The sequence below is a fragment of the Pseudorasbora parva genome, chromosome 24 (genome assembly GCF_024679245.1).
Source record: "Pseudorasbora parva isolate DD20220531a chromosome 24, ASM2467924v1, whole genome shotgun sequence".
NCBI classification, from domain to species: Eukaryota; Metazoa; Chordata; class Actinopteri; order Cypriniformes; family Gobionidae; genus Pseudorasbora; species Pseudorasbora parva.
The window spans coordinates 35701068-35720309 of NC_090195.1; the positions used below are offsets into that span (position 1 = coordinate 35701068).

Consider the following 19242-nt stretch of genomic DNA (forward strand, 5'->3'; position numbering starts at 1 on the left):
GAGCCATCGGATTTCAACACTAATATCTTCATCTGTGTGTGAAGATGAGCGGAGGTCTGACGGCTGGCCAACTAGCCTGACAAGCCAGAGCCACATCAAGATGTTTGGTCTGGAAACTCACCATTGACGGCTCAATCTGAGGGGCGGATAAACGGTTGTCTGTCAAACGCCCTCTGCTCGCGATTGGATAGATCTACAACCCACCAGAGCAACGAAGGTAAAACGGAGCTCGTTGATAGCATAGACGGTTGATAGATTAAACATTAGCCGTATCCAGTCGGCTAAACTCAGCAGACATCTTCCCTTCTTAAGAATGACTTCAGTGCCGTTCTTTGTTCTTTTCTCAGAGAAAAGCTTAACTCAAGTCTTCCAGAGTCGCGGCCAAAGCTGATTCGAAAGACCGCCGTTCGCCAGTTTCTGAGTTTACTAGAAGCACGCAAGCGCAACTCAGCAGTCATTATGTTAAGCCCCGCCCACCGACTCTATACACGATGTGATTGGCCTGACCAGAGTTTGGCGTTTACAGATCAGATGTGTATTGTGAGTTGCTAGACGACACTCGCGGCAGATTAGATTTGCTGCCGCTAGGGTGCGTCTTGATTTCTAGGCTAGTGTCCAACCACAGGAGAAATTAATGACACATTTACATTTTTGGGTGAACTAACCTTTTAACCTCGTACGACAGCCGCTCGAACTTCATTGGCCGATGACGGACGTGTTTGAGATGCATGAATGTCCTCGTAGATATTCGCGGGACTTTGGGCAACTACACCGCATGCCAGCTTTCAAGTCAGTCAGACTGGCTGTTGCGCAGATAGGCGTTTTCATGTTTTTTTTGTTTTCTATAGCGCCCCCAAGTGGCCAATCGCTGCAGTGGTTTTCACATGACCAAGAATTGAGACCACAAACACGTGTATTAATTTTGGTGAAAATATCTCATGTTATTAAAGTACGGAGCCCCTTACATGACATGCGAGAAAAATAAGGTACAGTATTGTTCAAAATAATAGCAGTACAATGTGACTAACCAGAATAATCAAGGTTTTTCGTATATTTTTTTTATTGCTACGTGGCAAACAAGTTACCAGTAGGTTCAGTAGATTGTCAGAAAACAAATGAGACCCAGCATTCATGATATGCACGCTCTTAAGGCTGTGCAATTGGGCAATTAGTTGAATTAGTTGAAAGGGGTGTGTTCAAAAAAATAGCAGTGTGGCATTCAATCACTGAGGTCATCAATTTTGTGAAGAAACAGGTGTGAATCAGGTGGCCCCTATTTAAGGATGAAGCCAACACTTGTTGAACATGCATTTGAAAGCTGAGGAAAATGGGTCGTTTAAGACATTGTTCAGAAGAACAGCGTACTTTGATTAAAAAGTTGATTAGAGAGGGGAAAACCTATAAAGAGGTGCAAAAAATGATAGGCTGTTCAGCTAAAATGATCTCCAATGCCTTAAAATGGAGAGCAAAACCAGAGAGACGTGGAAGAAAACGGAAGACAACCATCAAAATGGATAGAAGAATAACCAGAATGGCAAAGGCTCAGCCAATGATCACCTCCAGGATGATCAAAGACAGTCTGGAGTTACCTGTAAGTACTGTGACAGTTAGAAGACGTCTGTGTGAAGCTAATCTATGTTCAAGAATCCCCCGCAAAGTCCCTCTGTTAAAAAAAAGGCATGTGCAGAAGAGGTTACAATTTGCCAAAGAACACATCAACTGGCCTAAAGAGAAATGGAGGAACATTTTGTGGACTGATGAGAGTAAAATTGTTCTTTTTGGGTCCAAGGGCCACAGGCAGTTTGTGAGACGACCCCCAAACTCTGAATTCAAGCCACAGTACACAGTGAAGACAGTGAAGCATGGAGGTGCAAGCATCATGATATGGGCATGTTTCTCCTACTATGGTGTTGGGCCTATTTATCGCATACCAGGGTTCATGGATCAGTTTGCATATGTTAAAATACTTGAAGAGGTCATGTTGCCCTATGCTGAAGAGGACATGCCCTTGAAACGGTTGTTTCAACAAGACAATGACCCAAAACACACTAGTAAACGGGCAAAGTCTTGGTTCCAAACCAACAAAATTAATGTTATGGAGTGGCCAGCCCAATCTCCAGACCTTAATCCAATTGAGAACTTGTGGGGTGATATCAAAAATGCTGTTTCTGAAGCAAAACCAAGAAATGTGAATGAATTGTGGAATGTTGTTAAAGAATCATGGAGTGGAATAACAGCTGAGAGGTGCCACAAGTTGGTTGACTCCATGCCACACAGATGTCAAGCAGTTTTAAAAAGCTGTGGTCATACAACTAAATATTAGTTTAGTGATTCACAGGATTGCTAAATCCCAGAAAAAAAAATGTTTGTACAAAATAGTATTGAGTTTGTACAGTCAAAGGTAGACACTGCTATTTTTTTGAACACACCCCTTTCAACTAATTGCCCAATTGCACAGCCTTAAGAGCGTGCATATCATGAATGCTGGGTCTCATTTGTTTTCTGACAATCTACTGAACCTACTGGTAACTTATTTGCCATGTAGCAATAAAAAATATACTAAAAACCTTGATTATTCTGGTTAGTCACATTGTACTGCTATTATTTTGAACAAGACTGTAAATAATGCACATGATTTACTATTTAGCAAATCAAGGGAACGAAATAGTAAAACGTGCGCACGATTTATAAATCAAGAGAACTAAATAGTAAAACGTGCGCACGATTTATAAATCAAGAGAACTAAATAGTAAATAGTTCACACGATTTATAAATCAAGGGAACTAAATAGTAAATAGTTTGCATGATTTATAAATCAAGGGAACTAAATAGTAAATAGTGCGCACGATTTATAAATCAAGGGAACTAAATAGTAAATAGTGCGCACGATTTATAAATCAAGAGAACTAAATAGTAAATAGTTCACACGATTTATAAATCAAGAGAACTAAATAGTAAATAGTTCACACGATTTATAAATCAAGGGAACTAAATAGTAAATAGTTTGCATGATTTATAAATCAAGGGAACTAAATAGTAAATAGTGCGCACGATTTATAAATCAAGGGAACTAAATAGTAAATAGTTCACACGATTTATAAATCAAGAGAACTAAATAGTAAATAGTTCACACGATTTATAAATCAAGGGAACTAAATAGTAAATAGTTTGCACGATTTGTAAATCAAGGGAACTAAATAGTAAATAGTGCGCATGATTTATAAATCAAGGGAACTAAATAGTAAATAGTGCGCACGATTTAGCCTACTAGTTTTTTACTGCATGTCATGTGCAGGGCTCATTATTAAAGAGTTACAGCCAAATTTGTAAAAGTGGCCCTGCCCACCTCAAACATTTTGGCACCCCATAGCTACTGTAAATTGAAATTGAAACTTTTTTCAATAATTATTGATATTTAGACTCCAGAGAATCCTTCTACACTGGTTTGGTTCTGGCCAGGCAAAAAAAACCTTAGACTAGTTAGCAAAAGTAGATTTTTCGAGAAGGTGTGACGATTGGATCCATCTTACGTGAATTTTGTTTGTCTTGAGCCAAAGACTCCAGTGATATAAGACTTGAGAGACGAAGGGTTTAGGTTATGAGCCATTGTGTAGTTTTGATCGCTGTAGCGCCACCATCAGGCCGATTTGGGCGAGCTTTGCTGCCGTTGTAGATGGTGTGAGTACAGCCATCCCTCAAAGTGTCAAGACTCTACGCCTTACGGTTTGGTCTGACCGATCACTTTTAGGAGAGAATGATTATCCTTGGAACATTTTTATATTTTTATTTTTTATTAACTCTTTCCCCGCCAAACACGGAAATTTCCGTTATTTGTGAGAAAACGCTTCCAGGCCAATAACGGAATTTTCCGGGTTTCCGTGTTTTCACTGTCGGGCGCTAGGGGGCGCTATTGCGCATCTTCTGAATGAGTATGGAATCTCCTGATCAAAACACACGTGAGGAAGACGCAGTGAAACGAGCGATCGCATGTAATCATATGCATATTAAAAATAACACAAGCATCATCATTAAACAGCATATGAATCAAAACTGCCTAATGTTACTGAATGAAATGTGGACCCAGGACGAGCTACAGGGCTGTGAAGCATTAGGAGTGTTGATGGACTCGATCTACTCCATCTGTGTTTGATCATCTCTGAATCTGATCTGGAAACAGTCTTTCACAAAAATTTGATTTTCTCACCTTTTTGTTCAAAATGTTGCTTTTTTTATGAAGCCTACCCATATTCAAGTGTTGATAAAAAAGGAATGCATGAAGCTAGAATAAAAAGTTTTTTTTTTTTGTTTAAAAGAAGAGGGTCAGATCTTTATTTTGATATATTGCATGCTCAGATATTCATTTAACAAAATATTCTATGGGCTATTAAATTTAGGTGAAAATTGTCAAAAACCCTGGCGGTGGCTGGCAACTTTTTTTTAAAACGCTGGCGGGGAAAGAGTTAACACCACACAGCTTTATATATATATATATATATATATATATATATATATATATATATACACATTTTTTTCTCCCCCAAATTTGGTGTATATGTATGTGCCTTGTCTCACTTTGTAAAGCAGATGATCCTTGGAAAATTTAACAATTACTATAAAGTTGCCAGCCAAACTTAGCCCCGCCCAAAACATTTTTAGGTCGGGCGGTTTGGTCTGGACTCGATCCATAGAAGAGGAATTATGGCTGAACAGAAACTGACCAATGAGATCATCAGGCCGGGCTTTAGACGATGACTGACCGATGATCAACAGAAACTGACCAATGAGGTCATCAGGGCGGGCTTTAGCCGATGACAGACAGATGATCAACAGAAACTGACCAATGAAATCATCAGGGCGGGCTTTAGACGATGACGGACAGATGATCAACAGAAACTGACCAATGAAATCATCAGGGCGGGCTTTAGCCGATGACGGACAGATGATCAACAGAAACTGACCAATGAGATCATCAGGGCGGGCTTTAGACGATGACTGACCGATGATCAACAGAAACTGACCAATGAGATCATCAGGGCGGGCTTTAGACGATGACGGACAGATGATCAACAGAAACTGACCAATGAAATCATCAGGGCGGGCTTTAGCCGATGACGGACAGATGATCAACAGAAACTGACCAATGAGATTATCAGGGCGGGCTTTAGCCGATGACGGACAGATGATCAACAGTCACTGACCAATGAGATCATCAGGGCGGGCTTTAGACGATGACGGACAGATGATCAACAGAAACTGACCAATGAGATCATCAGGGCGGGCTTTAGACGATGACTGACCGATGATCAACAGAAACTGACCAATGAGATCATCAGGGCGGGCTTTAGACGATGACGGACAGATGATCAACAGAAACTGACCAATGAAATCATCAGGGCGGGCTTTAGCCGATGACGGACAGATGATCAACAGAAACTGACCAATGAGATTATCAGGGCGGGCTTTAGCCGATGACGGACAGATGATCAACAGTCACTGACCAATGAGATCATCAAGGCGGGCTTTAGCCGATGACTGACAGATGATCAACAGAAACTGACCAATGAGATCATCAGGGCGGGCTTTAGACGATGACAGACAGATGATCAACAGAAACTGACCAATGAGATTATCAGGGCGGGCTTTAGCCGATGACGGACAGATGATCAACAGAAACTGACCAATGAGATTATCAGGGCGGGCTTTAGCCGATGACGGACAGATGATCAACAGTCACTGACCAATGAGATCATCAGGGCGGGCTTTAGCCGATGACTGACAGATGATCAACAGAAACTGACCAATGAGATCATCAGGGCGGGCTTTAGACGATGACTGACAGATGATCAACAGTAACTGACCAATGAGATCATCAGGGCGGGCTTTAGCCGATGATGGACAGATGAGCAACAGAAACTGACCAATGAAATCATCAGGGCGGGCTTTAGCCGATGGCGGTCAGATGATCAACAGAAACTGACCAATGAGATCATCAGGGCGGGCTTTAGCCGATGATGGACAGATGAGCAACAGAAACTGACCAATGAAATCATCAGGGCGGGCTTTAGCCGATGGCGGTCAGATGATCAACAGAAACTGACCAATGAGATCATCAGGGCGGGCTTTAGCCAATGACGGACAGATGATCAACAGAAACTGACCAATGAGATCATCAGGGCGGGCTTTAGCCGAAGACGGACAGATGAGCAACAGAAACTGACCAATGAGATCATCAGGGCGGGCTTTAGACGATGACGGACAGATGATCAACAGAAACTGACCAATGAAATCATCAGGGCGGGCTTTAGCCGATGACGGACAGATGATCAACAGAAACTGACCAATGAGATCATCAGGGCGGGCTTTAGCCGATGATGTACAGATGATCAACAGGAACTGACCAATGATATCATCAGGGTGGGCTTTAGCCGATGACGGACAGATGATCAACAGAAACTGACCAATGAAATCATCAGGGCGGGCTTTAGCCGATGATGGACAGATGATCAACAGAAACTGACCAATGAGATCATCAGGGCGGGCTTTAGCCGATGACGGACAGATGATCAACAGTAACTGACCAATGAGATCATCAGGGCGGGCTTTAGACGATGACGGACAGATGATCAACAGAAACTGACCAATGAGATCATCAGGCCGGGCTTTAGCCGATGACGGACAGATGATCAACAGTAGCTGACCAATGAGATCATCAGGGCGGGCTTTAGACGATGACGGACAGATGATCAACAGAAACTGACCAATGAGATCATCAGGGCGGGCTTTAGCCGATGATGGACAGATGATCAACAGAAACTGACCAATGAGATCATCAGGGTGAGCTTTAGCCGATGACGGACAGATGATCAACAGAAACTGACCAATGAGATCATCAGGCCGGGCTTTAGCCGATGACGGACAGATGATCAACAGAAGCTGACCAATGAGATCATCAGGGCGGGCTTTAGCCGATGGCGGACAGATGATCAACAGAAACTGACCAATGAGATCATCAGGGCGGGCTTTAGCCGATGATGGACAGATGATCAACAGAAACTGACCAATGAGATCATCAGGGCGGGCTTTAGCTGATGACGGACAGATGATTAACAGTAACTGACCAATGAGATCATCAGGGCGGGCTTTAGCCGATGATGGACAGATGATCAACAGAAACTGACCAATGAGATCATCAGGGCGGGCTTTAGCCGATGACGGACAGATGATCAACAGAAACTGACCAATGAGATCATCAGGGCGGGCTTTAGCCGATGACGGACAGATGATCAACAGAAACTGACCAATGAGATCATCAGGGCGGGCTTTAGCCGATGACGGACAGATGATCAACAGAAACTGACCAATGAGATCATCAGGCCGGGCTTTAGCCGATGACGGACAGATGATCAACAGAAACTGACCAATGAGATCATCAGGGCGGGCTTTAGCCGATGACGGACAGATGATCAACAGAAACTGACCAATGAGATCATCAGGGCGGGCTTTAGCCGATGACGGACAGATGATCAACAGAAACTGACCAATGAGATCATCAGGGCGGGCTTTAGCCGTTGACGGACAGATGATCAACAGAAACTGACCAATGAGATCATCAGGGCGGGCTTTAGCCGATGACGGACAGATGATCAACAGTACCGTAATCATCTCGTCATCAAAGGGGCTTGGATTATATTTACTCGAATCCTAAATGAAGAGCTTGTTCGTATCTGCATCAGCTTCACTATTTCTCTCAGAAATGATGATCATGTCGGGTAAGTGCTCTGTGTATCATTAAATTATTTTATTTTTTTACAACACCGGCTAAGATCGTTTATTCCAGCGCGTGCAGACAGGGTTGGCAAGTTTTTACAACAAAATCCGCCAACTACTAGCCCTAAACAATAGCTTCTCGGGGGGTTCTTCGGGGGAAAAATGGTGTTTGGGGGTAAAATGTGTGTTACTTTGGCAAAGTTGCTGCTAAAAGTCACACTCATGGGTCTATATATATCACATAATAGTCGCTTCAACCCGCGGAAAAAAACGTGGACTTGGCAAGACTCTGACTAGAGTTGAGTATGATTACATCAGGCTATATATATGGTTTTAAAAGCTTTTTAACAGTTATAGCACCAGCTATAATTATTTAAATAATTTTCATGTTTGGGTGAACTAACCCTTTAATGAAGTCAAATGAAGTGTTCTCACCGATCATGTACATGCCAATCCAGTCGCCGGCATCCACTTCCTCGGTGATGTCCCAGCAGATGACGATGTCCTGTGATTGGCCGATGCAGTAGAGGGAGGGGCTTGCGGTCAGGGTGGAGCGGTTCTGCAAGGACAGCAGGTCGGTGTCGCTGGTGGAGCGGGTCAGAGCCGGAGCTGAGCCGGGCTGAGCTGAGCTGGACCGCCATCCGGCCTTACAGCGGCGCCGGCGCGGCGAGGACATGGCCAGGCCCACAAACCTGCTCTGGTACAGGTTCTGCAGGACAACACATCATGCCACTTTAGGGAGAAACTGGAAGGCAATATCTGACTTTACTGGATTCATTACCCAGACAGAAAATAGTGCCAGATGTGGCCCGGACGCGATACCCCCCCCCAGGACGGTAGGGGAAGGTACCGCCTTTTCTAGTGCATTTTATTGGTATGTATTTAGGTTGATTCGGCTATATGAAATAATATTTCTGACGTGAATATAATCAGTTAATTTAGATGTTATCATTTTTAGGTTACCATTTATTTGTCCCCCAGTGTATGTCTTAAATTTCATCCTGTTAAAAATAAGCCAGAAAGCTACTGAGAGTAAAAGGATCTTCTCTATGCTAACTGGGAGAAATCGTGCTCATTAACTGCATGAAACCTCCAGTCTCTGATCCTGTCCACGGTGTCCAACATAAGTGTCCTTTAAAACAACATGTGCATTGTTTATAATAAAAAAATAAAATAATAATTATATTCATGTTTGTGGACATATAGAGATGTATGAGAGTTAGTCAGAAAATGGAAGTCAATGGAGACGAACATGCATCAAACACAGAGGGTTTTCAGAAATCCACAGTGAAGCTTTAACGTTGACTTTTATGTGCTACAATGAGACGTTCTTTACAGATTTAGGCACAAAGTATGACGTATGCCATACAAGCATAAGATGATATAATGGGTTTTGATGGGCCGCTTCAGTATTCTTGTTATTTTAAAGGACAGAGCCATTATCAACATTTGTAACTGCAGGGTGAGATTCACAATATTCCCTGATATGCCCTGAAGGATTCGTCAGCAAGGTGAGGAGAAATACAACAAAACAGCCAACATCTCTCTGAATGCCTGCCAAGAACTGACACACACACACACACACACACACACACACACACACACACACACACACACACACACACACACACACACACACACACACACACACACAGCCCCTAAACCTACCCATCACAGGAAACATTCTGCATTTTTACTTTCTCATAAAAACTCCTCCTGTGTGATTTATAAGCCTTTTGTAAAGTGGGGCCATGGGTAATGTCCTCATATTTCACCCTCTCCTGTAATACCTGTGTCATACCCATGGCATTATACACATTTGTGTCCTCATATGTCACAAAAACATGCCCACACACACACACACACACACACACACACACACACACACACACACACACACACACACACACACACACACACACACACACACACACACACACACACTCTCTCTCTCTCTCTCTCTCTCTCTCTCTCTCTCTCTCTCTCTCTCTCTCTCTCTCTCTCTCTCTCTCTCTCTCTCTCTCTCTCTCTCTCTCTCTCTCTCTCTCTCTCTCTCTCTCTGTCTGGTTTGACACCTTTTTATTACTCAATGTTGAAAGCATGGAGAATTTTTTGTGTTTCAAGGAAGCTAGATGGAGCTGAAGGATTTGGGGAAAAAGAGGAACCTTTGTTGCATAATCCTGCAATGGACTTGGAAATACTGAAGTCCCAATATATGAGGAATGCTCTGAGGAATGCAGGAATTATCAAAATCAGAGACTTGGTTACAACAGAAGGATGGATGTCAGCGCAGAGCCTGGCTACTAAGATGGCTGTAAGGTCAATCCGACTAACACAACGATTACTGAAAGATTTATGTGTTTTTTTACCAATGGACTACAAATCTGCCTTGGAAAAAATGGATGATGAGGAATCTTCTTTCCCAGAACTAAGACTGAAAATTGCTGTCGAAGATTTTTTGGAACAAGAAGGGAGTCTGCTCACTTTCAAAACTCCCCAAATTGAACTTTTTAGTGATGCAGGGAAAAAAGCACTGTATGTCTCGTGCATAAAGGCATCACATCTTTGTTCTTTGGAAGGACTCAAAGAATCAAAATGGCAGGAGTTTTTTGGACTAGAGGTATCCCCTAAAGGTAGCTGGCGGACCCTGTACAAACCTCCCATTGAAAAAAGGTCTGGAGACCTTCAGTGGAGGATAGTGCATGGTATAATAGCTACGAACAGACACAGAGCACACCTTGATCCACAGGTCGGGTCTGAGTGTCCTTTTTGTGGAGAAACTGAAACAGTTTTTCATTTATTCTGTCAATGTATGAGATTACAACCATTGGTTGTTCAAATGGAGGAATGGTGTCGGACTATGGGGGAAGTTTTTTCTGAAATGGTTTTTTATTTATGGACCTAAATATAGTTGGAATAGAAAACAAGTTCATGTTTTAATGAATTTCTTGTTTGGGCAAGCCAAAATGGCGATATGGTTGTCACGAAAAAGTAAACTTTGTGGTTTGGGGTCAAATGATGCTGTGCTTATTCTAAAGGGTTTAATAAAGTCCAGATTAAAATAGAATATACATTTTATAATATTGTTGAAGATTTAGATACTTTTAATAACATATGGGGAGTAAATCAATGTATCTGTGAAGTTGAAAATGATGGATCTTTAAAGATGTATGTTTAGAAGTATTTTTTTTGTATGTGTTTGTATTTCTGTTTTTTTTGTTGTTGTTTTTTTTCGTTGTTTTTGGTTGTATGTTTTTAGTTTTATATTTTACTTTTTTGTTCATGCATTTCTTGAATGATGGTTTTTAATTTTTAGTAATTAAAGTGGATTTCAAAGTCTCTCTCTCTCTCTCTCTCTCTCTCTCTCTCTCTCTCTCTCTCTCTCTCTCTCTCTCTCTCTCTCTCTCTCTCTCTCTCTCTCTCTCTCTCTCTCTCTCTCTCTCTCTCTCTCACACACACACACACACACACACACACACACACACACACACACACACACACACACACACACACACACACACACACACACCTTAAAATAGCAATGCCTCTGGGAACGTCCACAGTAAACAAAGCAAGAAGACTCAAAAACAGGCCCAAAATGGCAGTATTCATCTCCTCTGGGAGTCTTTCCTTCAGGACTGACAAAGCTTTTTCCTTTCCTTCCAAGGTTCGCGACTAACTTAAAGGTGCAGTGTGTGATTTTTTTTAGGGACATCTAGTGGTGAGGTTGTGAATTGCATCTCCTCATCCCTATTGGAGCTCATAGAGAAGTTACGGTGGCTGGCACGTGACAAAAATGTATTTTCCATCCTGCAGTGTCTTCACCGAGGGTTAGTTCAGCCACTAATGAAATGTCTGTCATTAACTCCTCTCCCTAATGTCGTTCCACACCCGTAAGACCTCCGTTCATCTTCACACACAGTTTAAGATATTTTATTTTTAGTCCGAGAGCGTATGCAAGTGTATGCACACTATACTGTCCATGTCCAGAGAGGGAATAAAAACATCATCACAGTAGTCCATATGAGACATCAGTGGGTTAATTAGAGTCTCTTGAAGCATCCAAAATACATTTGGGTCCAAAAATAACAAAAACTACGACTTTATTCAGCATTGGCTTCTCTTCCGCGTTTGTGTTCAATCCTCAAATAAAGATTCAAACGGTCATGAATCAGTAAATCGATCAATGATTCGGATCGCCACGTGATTTCAGCAGTTTGGATCGCATGTCTTTGTTTGAGGAACACCAATTTGAAACGATTCGAGCTTTGTGACATGGTGCATTATCCTGCTGGAAGTAGCCATCAGAGGATGGGGACATGGTGGTCATAAAGGGATGGACATGGTCAGAAACAATGCTCAGGTAGGCCGTGGCATTTAAATGATGCCCAATTGGCACTAAGGGGCCTAAAGTGTGCCAAGAAAACATCCCCCACACCATTACACCACCACCACCAGCCTGCACAGTGGGAACAAGGCATGAGATCCATGTTCTCATTCTGTTTACGCCAAATTCTGACTCTACCATCTGAATGTCTCAACAGAAATCGAGACTCATCAGACATCAAACATTTCTCTCTAGTCTTCAACTGTCCAATTTTGGTGAGCTTGTGCAAATTGTCGCCTCTTTTTCCTATTTGTAGTGGAGATGAGTGGTACCCGGTGGGGTCTTCTGCTGTTGTAGCCCATCCGCCTCAAGGTTGTGTGTGTTGTGGCTTCACAAATGCTTTGCTGCATACCTCGGTTGTAACGAGTGGTTATTTCAGTCAAAGTTGCTCTTCTATCAGCTCGAATCAGTCGGCCCATTCTCCTCTGACCTCGAGCATCAACAAGGCATTTTCTCCCACAGGACTGCTGAATACTGGATGCTCTTCCCTTTTCACACCATTCTTTGTAAACCCTAGAAATGGTTGTGTGTGTAAATCCCAGTAACTGAGCAGATTGTGAAATACTCAGACCGGCCCGTCTGGCACCAACAACCATGCCACGCTCAAAACGGCTTAAATCACCTTTCTTTCCCATTCTGACATTCAGTTTGGAGTTCAGGAGATTGTCTTGACCAGGACCACACCCCTAAATGCAGTGAAGCAACTGCCATGTGATTGGTTGATTAGATAATTGCATTAATGAGAAATTGAACAGGTGTTCCTAATAATCCTTTAGGTGAGCGTATACATAAACAATATATTTTAAGTTCATTCAAAATATGCATATATAAAAAATGTAAGTATTTTTAGAGTGTAAAAACATTGACTCAATGACGTCATTCACAGCGTCTCATGGGAATGGGCGGAGCTAAAGAACTATTTTGTAGAATGTTGCTTTTTTTCGCCTCTCTGATTGGTGGGATTTTCTGTATGGCATCATGGGTAATTTAGTTCTCACCGGGAATTCAACTATTAAACATAATTGTTTTAAAACTAACCTGAAATGATGAGGGCTGACGTCTTCCACAGAAGCAAATACCATCGATTAACAACCTCGTAGCTCACGGTCTATAAAGGTTTATGAGTTATCATTAAAAATCAGTTCACAGGATGAATGTATAGGCTTTCTAATGAGACCAAATTTATGATGATTACTGAAATATGTAATGGGGAAAAAGGCAATAAAAAGCAGCACTGGGACACTGACGGTTAACAGGCCGTGAAGTGAATGAAATCCATGCCGTAACCATCCACATATCAAGAGTCATACACTCTAAAAAATGCTGGGTTGCTTTAACCCAATGTTGGGCCAAATATGGACTAACCCAGCAATTGGGTTGTTTTAACCCAGCGATTGGGTTGTCTTAAGCAAATATTTAATCCAACTGCAGGGTTAAAACACCAACTGCAGGGTTAAAACAACCCAATCGCTGGGTTAGTCCACATTTGATCAACATTGGGTTAAAGCAACCCAGCATTTTTTAGAGTGTACACTCTAAAAGATTCTGGGTTAAAAACAACCCAAGTTGGATTGAAAAGGGACAAACACAGAAATTGGGTTGTTTGAATGGGTCCATTCACTGGGTTCATACAACCCAATTTCTGGGTTTGTCGATTTTCAACCCAACTTGGGTTGTTTTGAGCAAATATTTAACCCAACCGCAGGGTTAAAACAACCCAACTGCAAGGTTAAATAAACCCAATCGCTGTGTTAAAACAACCCAATTGCTGAGTTAGTCCATATTTGACCCACCATTGGGTTAAAGCAACCCAGCATTTTTTAGAGTGTACACTCTAAAAGATTCTGGGTTAAAAACAACCCAAGTTGGATTGAAAAGGGACAAACACAGAAATTGGGTTGTTTGAATGGGTCCATTCACTGGGTTCATACAACCCAATTTCTGGGTTTGTCGATTTTCAACCCAACTTGGGTTGTTTTGAGCAAATATTTAACCCAACCGCAGGGTTAAAACAACCCAACCGCAAGGTTAAATAAACCCAATCGCTGTGTTAAAACAACCTAATTGCTGAGTTAGTCCATATTTGACCCACCATTGGGTTAAAGCAACCCAGCATTTTTTAGAGTGTACACTCTAAAAGATTCTGGGTTAAAAACAACCCAAGTTGGATTGAAAAGGGACAAACACAGAAATTGGGTTGTTTGAATGGGTCCATTCACTGGGTTCAAACCACCCAATTTCTGGGTTTGTCGATTTTCAACCCAACTTGGGTTTTTTTAAGCAAATATTTAACCCAACCCTAGGGTTAAAGCAAACCAATCGCTGGGTTAGTCCATATTTGACCCAACATTGGGTTAAAACAACCCAGCATTTTTTAAGAGTGTACACTCTAAATGATTCTGGGTTAAAAACAACCCAAGTTGGGTTGAAAAGAGACAAACCCAGAAATTGGGTTGTTTGAATGGGTGCATTCACTGGGTTCAAGCAACCCAATTTCTGGGTTTGTCCATATTCAACCCAACTTGGGTTGTTTTTAACCCAGCATTTTTTCTAGTGTTGGGCATGACGGTGGTGAAGACGATGGTGGCGATGAAGCTGGAGCGAGGGGAAGAAAGGCACTGACCTTTACACTACACAGGTGGAGCAGCATTATGATCCACCGACTCAAAGCTCATCAGATCCTGAGGCGAAGGTCAGAGTTACTGAAACAGCAGAACACATCAAACCCTCAGCTCACTTTCACCGCGGTTTGAGCTGCAACACCAGCTCAAAATGGATTCAAATATCGTAATATCATGTGTTATGTCAAAATCAACGCTGTCCATGTAGAACAAGACATCAGTTTTGTACATCAGCAGACAACACGACAGTGAACACCCAAAGCATTTAAAGCAATATTCCAGATCACAGCGAAGCATAGCACTTTAAAGGGATAGTTCAGCCAAAATGAGCCTGATGTTTATCTGCTGACCCCCAGGGCATCATAGGTGTGTTTGTTTCTTCAGGAGAACACTAATGAAGATGTTTAACTCAGCCGTTGCTCCTATAATGCGTGTCAATGGGGTGTATTTCTATGAGAGTAAAACACACACAGACATACGAATCCATATTACAGGTTTTTATTTTCTATTTATACACCCTAAAAAATGCTGGGTTAAAAACAACCCAAGTTGGGTTGAAAATGCACCGACCCAACAATTGAGTTGTTTTAACCCAATGGTTGAGTTGTTCTTACCCAGCAATTGGGTTGTCTTAAGCAACATTTAACCCAACCACTGGGTTAAAACAACTCAACCACTGGGTTAAAACAACTCAACCATTGGGTTAAAACAACTCAATTGTTGGGTCGGTGCATTTTCAACCCAACTTGGGTTGTTTTTAACCCAGCATTTTTTAGAGTGTATCAATGACATTAGGGCTGGGCGATAAATCGATTTTATCGATTAATTCAAGTTTGTAGTTTCATGTCGATTTTTGTGAATGAAAATCGTTTTTTTTCTTTAACATCCGCCGACGCTCCCTCTGGGCTCCCGTAATGGCTCAGCCCTCCCCCGCGCGTTTGCCAGTGCCGTGCCACAGAGATACACAAACAACAAGGATAGCGTCTAACAACAACATACAGTGTCATTGGTTGAACTATTAATAATACCCCGCTGCAAATTGTGTTTGAAGTCTGAACGGAACTGCGCTCATTTGAGCTGCGCGGACAACGAATGCAGCGCGAGCTCATACACGGGCCGATCTCGTGACAGACATGATACACTGCGCTGGAGATCCAGTGAGAGAGCGTTTAAATTCACCACAGAGTTAATAACAGCGCTACTGTGATCTAGTGGAAGCGTTCGGCGCAGAATTATCTCTTATGAACCACAGATATCAGATCAAACAGAGCTGACATGGAGACAACATGAGCGAAGGTCAGGGGTTTCAGTCACAGATCTCCAACATTCACCATGATTTACTGTAGTAAAACCACATGGATTTAATGTTGCTGTCATTATTTATCTTAGGATTCGTACAACCTTTTGAGATTGAATTTCAAGCACTTTCCAATGGTTTCGTGCACTTATTTGTACACATACTGCACTTATTTCCAGCACTTCAAAGCTCTAAATATCCAAAATATGCTATTTTTAATGTGATGGTTTGTAAAAATAAAAGTGTAAAGGGGTCTTGTGAAAGAAATAGTATTTTAGTTAATTGTTTTTTTATGTTTAATCCATTTTGTGGCAAACAAGCATTTTTTATTAAAAAAAGATATGCAGTGCCCACCACTATAACCAGCAGAAGAGCACTTATTAGCCTTTCCACTCCCTAATATATGGAGAAAAGTACGAAGTCACCAAGTCTCATGAAAAAACTAAATGACACAAAGCAAGTAAAGAGCTCATTTTATAATAACTGAAGCTGTCGGTCAGTTCAGTGTGAGAATATTGAAGAACAATGGTAATCTATATTTAATAATATCATTAGCATATCATTAAATAGCATAACATTTAAATTTTCCCTATACATTTTTGCACATTACTGTTGTTAATAAAAGTTAATTTGATCTGCATATCAATTAATAAACCTTTGATATGTATACTGTATATTGCAAAAGATATGGTGCCCATTTATACTGTGGAATGGTCTGGGTTATTCCCATGCTGAAAGTCTTGCACCCCAGGTAGGCACTCTACCAAGCTGCAAATATTTTACCTAAACAAAATAAAGTTAAAACTTGTTTTGAACAATTTCTTTGTCATGCAGATTGATTATAAGTAGGAGGGGGAAAAAAAGTAAAAAAAAATAAATAAAAAAAAAAATCGATTAAAATCGTAAATCGAATTTTTTGGCAAAAAATCAGGGATTTTTTTTTTGGCCATATCGCCCAGCCCTAAGTGACATAGGTTGTGGGTTAACTCCAGCTAGAATTCATCTATATGTTGATGACACAATCATTCACACAGGAGCACATTCGTTAAATCAAGCCATGGAGCTTCTGCCAGATTGTTTTCGGGCTTTGCAGCTGTCATTGTCAAATTTGAAACTGATTTTAAACACAAAAAACAAACAAATTATATACTTTTCTCGCGTGGTTCCAGAAAGAGTTATTGTTATAAATACTTAGGCATATGGCTAGATGAAAAATTAGGTTTTAATGTACATATTGAAAAAGCTTAGACCAAAACTGGGTTTCCTCTTTCGTTAAAAGAAATGTTTTCCTGTAGAAGCAAGAAAGAGAATTATTTAAAGTTGTTTCCTCTCCGTCTTAGATTACGTCGATGTGATTTATATGCATAAAAGTTCATCTTCTCTAAAAAAGTTAGATTGTGTATACCATGCTGCCTTGCGCTTTGTGACGAGAGCCTCTTCACGCACTCATCATTGTAACTTGTACGAATTGGTGAGTTGGACTTCTTTGTTTCAAAGGAGAAAAATACACATGCTGATGTTTGCTAAGGCATTGTTAGGAAAACTACCAATTTATATTTGTCGTCTTTTATGGTATTACACCTGTACTTATAGCACTAGATCTAGAGTTAAATAGCTTTTAAAGGTTCCTAGAGTACGGTAAAACTGCCTTCTCTTTCTGTGCTCCCTGGTTATGAGCTGCAGAGTATTATAATGATAGAAGCACTCCCCTATTTTAAAAGTTTTTAAAAATCTCTATATTGACCAATATAAGGGAAACGTGTGTGTATTTTGTTAAGTAGATTTTGTTGTTATTTTGAGTGCTGGACAAAATTTTATGAAAGATTCTGAATTTTGTTTTAATGTTTGTATGTTGTTTATGTGAAACTTTTTGTGCTGCCATCTTGGCCAGGACTTCCTGGAAGAAGAGATTTTATATCTCAATGGGTCTATCCTGGTAAAATAAAGGATAAATTACACCCTGAGGCTCGTGGCCAGTGCTGCCAGTAACGCGTTCTCTAATCTGACTACTCTTTTCCAGTAGCGAGTAATCTAACGCGTTACTATTTCCAAACCAGTAATCAGATTAAAGGAACTTATCCAAGTCACTGTGGGTTACTATTTTAGTCTTTTTCCTTCGTAAACAATATATATTTTTGCTTTCTTCTTGCGTCTCGGAAATTCAGGAAATAATTTTTAATTTCAACTTAAAACGTCACGAGATACATTGTTGACATTACTGTTAAAAATACACTTCCAATAAAGTGTGTGTTGGCAAAAACGGTCGTCATTTCTGTGTTGAGGCGGCGGCGGTGTTGTCGGAAACTGCTGAATGAAACTAATAAAGTAATTTCTAATCTTACTTAGTTACTTTTAAAATCAAGTAATCTGTGAAGAAACTAAGTTAATTTTTAACGAAGTAATCAGTAATCAGATTACTTTTTCAAAGTAACTGGCAACACTGCTCGTGGCGACACATTGATGTCTTAAGACACGAAACGATCACTTTCTGCCAGAAACACAACAGTATTTGTGGTATTTTTTTTTACCTCATAGCAGACGAATCTCATCTAGCGTTCCCATCAGCTATTACTTCCAGCGAATAAGGTAAAAAATCTGGCGTGATCATAGATATATTTACATAGATTCCTCAATAGTGCCTGCTCGGATTGGTCGAATGAGGCATCTATGTAAATAACTAAAATGAACTAATAATGTAACTTAACGTGTTAATGGGTCGAAGCCATGCGTTTCAACTTCCAGTTGTCTGCTTTAATTAATCATTAGCTAATGATTTATAAAGGTATGTATTATCTAATTCAAAATTAATTTAAAACCCATAACCACAATGACATATTACTTAACTATTAATTAACAAGTAAAGTCATAACATAATGATACTGTTGCAAATCATCTAATTAATAGCAATTCATATATTATTTAATCTATTAATCATGTATAATCTTCATTAGTTGCTGAGGCAGTAATAATAATAATAAAATAATGAATAAATGGGTTAGTTCGTCATCAGTCATACATTAACTCATGATTATCTGTGCATTAGTTAAGCATTGATTAATGCATATTACCGTCTCTTCTGCTCATCAGCACTGCATTTATTTGATCAAATGTGGTGAAATATTCCTCCAGTGTAGATCATCTGTTCTCTGAGTGAATATACAGTAAAGTGT

General features: G+C 40.7%; 1 protein-coding gene across 3 annotated transcripts in view; it reads right to left on the reverse strand.

The window, feature by feature from the left end:
• Window positions 1-19242, reverse strand: part of LOC137064223 (E3 ubiquitin-protein ligase HECW1) — a 121621-nt gene that overhangs the window by 87892 nt on the left and 14487 nt on the right. For 2 of the 3 annotated variants that reach the window (XM_067435586.1, XM_067435584.1), the window contains exon 2: window positions 8203-8476. In XM_067435586.1, the coding sequence (XP_067291687.1) occupies window positions 8203-8476 (274 nt within the window). Of the gene's footprint in view, window positions 1-8202; window positions 8477-14777; window positions 14857-19242 lie in introns of all 3 variants that reach the window. The other variant, XM_067435585.1, reaches the window with a different exon arrangement.